The 6,000-nt window shown below is 42.6% G+C and overlaps 1 protein-coding gene across 1 annotated transcript in view; it reads left to right on the top strand.

The window, feature by feature from the left end:
• Gpld1 (glycosylphosphatidylinositol specific phospholipase D1) overlaps window positions 1–6,000 on the top strand; it is a gene marked incomplete in the record, with an annotated part of 51,105 nt that overhangs the window by 21,578 nt on the left and 23,527 nt on the right. Inside the window, 4 exon segments of the mRNA XM_013503821.1 lie at window positions 1,662–1,769; window positions 1,988–2,015; window positions 2,108–2,247; window positions 5,742–5,807. Coding sequence (XP_013359275.1) covers window positions 1,662–1,769; window positions 1,988–2,015; window positions 2,108–2,247; window positions 5,742–5,807 — 342 coding nt within the window.

The following is a 6,000-nucleotide window of genomic DNA, read 5'->3' on the forward strand; positions in this document are numbered from 1 at the left end:
TATTTGGTTATACTTATTAGCTTTAACTTATGAAATCTACTATTTAAATAAAATGATTTGTAAACTGTAACTAAGATACTTTTACTATTTCTTTATTAGGTTGACCTAATGATTACCCCCAAGGGAGAATTGTTTAAAAATTCTCCCATCTTGATGATTTTTCAACTTTTTTCTGTTGTTCTGTCCATATACATACAGATTTTGAAGACACAGTATGAGACATAGTCAAGTTTCAAAGTCATCTTTTTCTGGGGAATTGAACATTTTGTCATGACTTAGTGACTCCTTTACTTCTAACAATGTGTATTGCCTTTATATGTACTTTTTTCAGCTTTGACTGCTGTTGTACTGGTCATCTTTGGTTGTATTCACGGTACTTGAATTAGTTGGGCTTCTCTTTCTCCAGCAAGGGTCTGCTTTGGCTTCTGCAGATTACCTTGAAGTCCTGTTATCTGGGTCATTTTTTACTTACACTTTGACCCCTGATGTTTTTGGACTGAACAGGTAGCAGGGATGCAGGACAGAACACTCATAGGGCGGGCCAGTGGGGCTGCCAATTCTCATCGCAATGTGTGGCTTACCATTGCTGAGGATGTACATATATCCTTTTCCTTCTCTCTCGATTGCCAAGATGAAAACAGGCAGGTTTCTTTGCTGTGCTTTTTTGTGTGTTGGTTTATTTCTGGCCCATATTCCTGCAAAATGTCTGGCGTTTTGTACTCTGGACTTAATGTAGAGATGGTCCACTTCGGGTGGTTCCTGTGTTCTATCTCCTGTCTCGTGTGAGCCATCAAAAAATTCTTCAGGTTCTCAGGAGCTGGCAGATGTCATGGGAGAAGGTGCTGCTCTCCTGTGCTTACCTCCCAAACTTCCTAGTTCCTGTTTGTTTTTGGTCTTTGGAAATATTCCACTTTCTTGTTAGCTTAGTGATTCATTAAAACAAATATTTCTTGTTATTTTTCTCTAGTCTTTTAAACTATGTTCATTGGGAAAAGTCATTCCAGTGTTCTAAAATAAAAAATGGACTTGCTGCTCCTTCCTTTTTTGTAGATATACTTAAATCAGATGTTATTCATTGTAACTTTCTTCTTGTCAATTCTAAGATTTTTTTTTTAATTCTAAGATTTTGAAATTAAGATAAAAGATGATTCAGTACACATCTAAATCCAAACCATATGGCTCTTCTTCCAGATAAAATAGCTAATATCTGAACCAAAAACGGCGCAGAATTCTTTTCACTACTTTACCCTGTATACTCTGAAACTAGCATGTCAGGGTGAGGAGCCATATCTGGTGTTTATAAAAAATGATTCTTCAGAATAGTTAGACTCAAAAGAGTAAAAAATCTTAATTTTTTTCTTGAACTCTGGATTAATAAAATTAAACATTTTTTTGCATTTCATAGTTTCCAACCTTTGACTATCCCTTCCTAAGTACTTAGGGTACCAGCTGTTTGCTCTGTACCACTGAGCCAGAGATTTGACTTTTCTCTGCCCCCGCTTTCCCCTAATGTAAAATGTGAGTGTGATAGAGGCACTGGGAGTATTACGGTAATGGTATCTGCTATATAATAATTATGGAATAACTGGAGCTGCTGTTGTTTCTATTGCTGTTATATTCAACTTCAGAATCAAAAGGCTTTATTTTAATGCATTTCTCAGGTATGTGCCTGTCAAAGATCTACTGGGCATCTATGAGAAACTCTATGATCGAAAAGCCATCACTGAAAATATAATCGTTGAGTGTTCATACCTTCAGTTCTTGGAAATGTGAGTGTGACCCAGGGGAAACTCCAACCGATCTTACTGTGACTTTTTAGGGTGCTTTCCATGTGTTAGTGCCTAGGACTGGATTTTGGATTTACAGATTTTACTTATTTGAAGGCAAATGCATGATCATTGGGTATATGTGGGTAGCGCTTTTCTTTCATATTTGCTTCGTTTCTCTATAGAAACTGAAATTCTCAAAACGATCATTTCTGTTGCAGGTATGGAGAGATGTTAGCTGTTTCCAAGGTAAAGATTTTATTCTTTGAAATCTTAGCTTGCAGGAGTCTACAAAGGACAGGAATCGCACCTTACTTATTTTTCTTTTCTCTCTGCTGTAGCTATATTTCACCTACTCCACAAAGTCCCCATTTTTGGTGGAACATTTCCAAGAGTATTTCCTTGGAGGACTGGATGATATGGCATTCTGGTCCACAAATATATACCGTCTGGTGAGCTTCATGCTAGAGAATGGTACCAGGTGAATTATTCCTCTATTTCTTACACCAATCCTCTTTGTCTTTCTTTCTTTTTTTTTTGTCTTTTTGAGACAGAGTCTCGCGATGCAGTTCAGGCTGTCCTTGAGCTCACTTTGTAGCCCAGGCTGGTCTCGAATTTGCGATGATCCTCCTGCCTCAGCCTCCCAAGTGCTGGGATTACAGGCATGCACCACCAAGCCTGGCTCCCTCTTTGTTTTTCTACCCTGTTCCCTAGAGTAATTCTCAGGCTTCTGAACTAATCAAACAAAAACAAGACCAGATAGTCTCATGGACTATAGTGTTATTAAAAAGGAAAAGCATAGAAACTTCATTATCTCAAAAAATTTGATGGGTTCCTACCCATTTGGCTTAGCTGATATCAAGCACATTTTGGGGATAGAGAGGCAGATGCTGTGGTCTGTGAGAATTCAGACAGGAAGGAATCAGCCTCTGGGTTGTGCGCCTGAATGGTGGGGCAGGAAGGCCTGCTCCCAAGGTTGTGAGGAGGGTGCATCACTGAGCTGGGGCTGAGTGTGTGGCCACCCTCCTCTCCACCCAGACTGGCCTCTCGGGCCCAGGGTTGTAAGGAGTTCTTCATCTCACAGAGGATGGAGGTCGCCAAGACCTCAGCCACACCTTTCCTCCAGAAGAAAAGATGCTTTGTGAAGTGCAGCCTATCCTGGAAAATCAAGAAGCAGCCGAGATGGGACAGCTGTTGAACCCCAGGTCCTTTTCTTCCTCTCCTGGGCATGCTCAGGACAGGAGTTAACCAGGGACTCGGCCCAAATACAGATGGGGTAGTGGAGTCGTCCAAGGGCATCAGAATCTCTCGAAGAAGTCGACAGCAGTGCTGGTACAAGTCCTCCAACTGCGGAGCTGGGTGGCCAGGCATGGGGAGGAAGCACAGTAGGCGGCACTTTAGGGAAAGGGTGGACCGAAGGTCAGGTGGTGAGGGGGGGAAGCCAGTGCTGCAGGCAGGAGCCAAGCCCAGGGGGATGGTTCCAGGGCAGGATCCTGGGAGGGGTGTGTGTATGTGTGTGTTTATAAATTCGAGTGGCTGATAGCAGAGCCCTAGAATATACATGGGACGATGTTCTTGTGCCTTTAAAAACATTTCCTCCTATCCCATAATGTTTACCATAATTACCTGTTGTGTTGATTTGAAACAAGATGCCCTTTGATGAGTTTGACTTTAGCTTAGGAAGCTTGTTTTGAAACCTCAGTAAGTAACAATTTGGCAGGGCTATGGAATCTAATAAAATGACATTTTTAATAGCAGAGAAGCCTCAAGTTTGATTGCCAAGCCCTGCCTTGGTGGCTGGACGTATTAGGTGCAGGCTGTAGCAAAGTCTCTTTGAGACCTGCCACTCCCACTGAGTTACCTAGGACAGGCTGGTGTCCCTCCCTGAGCCTTAGTGTCCTCATCTGTAGAATGGGCACAGTAATTATTCTGTCATCAGGGGGGTGACGAGTACATCAGTGTGCTCATGCCAAGGATTTAGCATGTAGTAAGCACTTAGAATGTTGGCTCTGTTATTATAATTACTATTAGAAACAAGCTAAGTCTGTATTGGGAGGGTTTGTAGCATTTGGTTGCATTAGGGTGAGTGACCTCATTTCTCTGTTTTATGTCATCCATGTGTAACGAGCCTGAAGCTGGAAAGTGCACTTTGGCATTTGTTTTGGTTTGGTTCCACACGCAGCTAAGGAAGGAGGGACTGCTGGACCACATCCTTTACTCAGGAAGGAATAATTGAACAGAGTCTATTTCTTGTCCCTTGATCTGTGTCATAGTTTACCAGGACACAAAATTCTACAAATCCATTGCTTCTTTACACACAAAGAAAGATTTGTCTGAATTCATGGAAATTTTGAAAAGCTTCCAAAGGAGGTAATACAAATAAATTCATGATAGGAAAAATATATACATATTTTCATATTAACAGGCGTTTTCCAGCTGACTAGTAATGGGTTATTTTCCAAAGCTCATTTATGATTTGAAATTCTTACTTTTCTAAGAAATGATGCATTATTGTCTTTTTAAAGCAGTGTAATAGGATTCATTAGGCAGAAATATAAAAATAGACACTGAAAGTGTGGCATGCTAGTTTGGAGCTAGGACTACTTATGTGTTTTTGGCAGTGGAAATGCATGAATTTGTGAATCTATAGGAAGTCCCATCATGGTCTTAGTTTGTGGGGGAAAAGGGCGGCCCACCTACAGAAAGAAAATTGCCCATTTTACAGTGGAAGGCATGAGCTACACCAGTTTTTTTTGATGGGTAATCTAAAATGTTTTGCCTGAGAACATTTTAAACTCTTGGTGTGTTCCTTAACCTTAAGAAAAGTTTTCTGCCCTTTACTTTATCAACTAAGCTTCTTTAGGAAGTATCTTTAAGAGATTTTGAGTGTGATGAGTCTAGAAGAAAAGACGCCTTGCTCATTTTCCCAGTCTGCTCTCTAATTTGCCATCCTCCTGCCTCAGCCTCCCAGAGTACCGGGATTACAGGGGTGAACCACGATATCCATCCCAAACTGTCATTTTAATCCTGGTGAAAGAGGACTCAGAACATTTTCCTCACCTCAGAGCTGGGAGGGAGCAGTCAGTGGGACTGAGCTTGCCTTCAGCTTTGCTCTGCCTCCTTTTCTGAAATCTTTCCCAGCCACGTTTCCTCGCCCTGTGCTCTGTTCTGTTGTCAGGTGGCTGAGCCTCCCCGACTGACTGTCGTGCACAACCTATGCTTTTCCTTCAGTGTGGCCTCCTATAGCCCTGCCCCAGTGATTCTTTTTTTTTTTTTTTCCGGTGCCGGGAACCGAACTCACAACCTTGCACTTGCCAGGCAGGTGCTATGCCGCAGAGCTAAATCCCCAGCCCCTGCCCAGTGCTTTTTTTCAGAACTGGAGAAGCCCCTGTGGGAAGAGTCCATCCCAGTACCTCAGAGGTCTCTTCGCTTGTAATGGGGCTACTTCGTTTCCTATTTGTTTAACTTGTATACTTGTCTAATTTTTTTTTTTTTTTTTTTTTTTTTTGTAGTCCAGGCTGGTCTTCCACTCACAGCAATCCTCTTGCCTCAGCCTCCCGAGTGCTGGGACTATAGGTGTGCGCCACCATGCCCGGCTCTAGAATTGTTTTAAAAGAGCAAAGTTGAGCGATTCAGACCTATTTGAGTGGAAATGGGCATAACTGGGTGGACGATGATGTAGAGAGGAGCGATTTCTACCAAATTCCAGGACATCTCACATTAGCTGAAGTAGTTTGGCAGGGGGCGGGCACGGGGAAGTGGAGTCTGAGGCGTGGGGCTGTGGGACCCTTTCCCCAGCCGCAGTCACCTTAGCCACCTGTCTGGAAAGACTCTGGCTTCCACTGGGTCCTGTATGGCCAGGCAATGAACGCCTTAAGCTTTTTGAGGGGGCTTTAAACTGCACCCCTGACTCTCGGTAAAATTCATGCTTTCAAAGAAGGTGGACAATGCCTGACACACCGCACTATTCCCCAGCAACTGCGACCTTCCCGAGAACCCTCTGTTCATTGCATGTGGCGGCCAGCGAAACAACAGCCACAGGTGAGTGGATTCCAGAATCATTCACCTGAAAAGATAATCTCGCTGGGGTGGGAGGGTGAGGTTGAGGATGTGGAATCTGTAGACCAATATCTGTTTAAATTCTACCAATGCCATGCAGAGCCATGTGACTTTTAAGCAAGATGCTGAAGTTTTTGTGGTTTTTTTTTTTTTTTTTTTTTTTTTTTTTTTTTTT

The sequence above is a fragment of the Chinchilla lanigera genome, unplaced genomic scaffold (genome assembly GCF_000276665.1).
Source record: "Chinchilla lanigera isolate Chin_1 unplaced genomic scaffold, ChiLan1.0 scaffold00082, whole genome shotgun sequence".
In the NCBI taxonomy this organism is placed as follows: domain Eukaryota; kingdom Metazoa; phylum Chordata; class Mammalia; order Rodentia; family Chinchillidae; genus Chinchilla; species Chinchilla lanigera.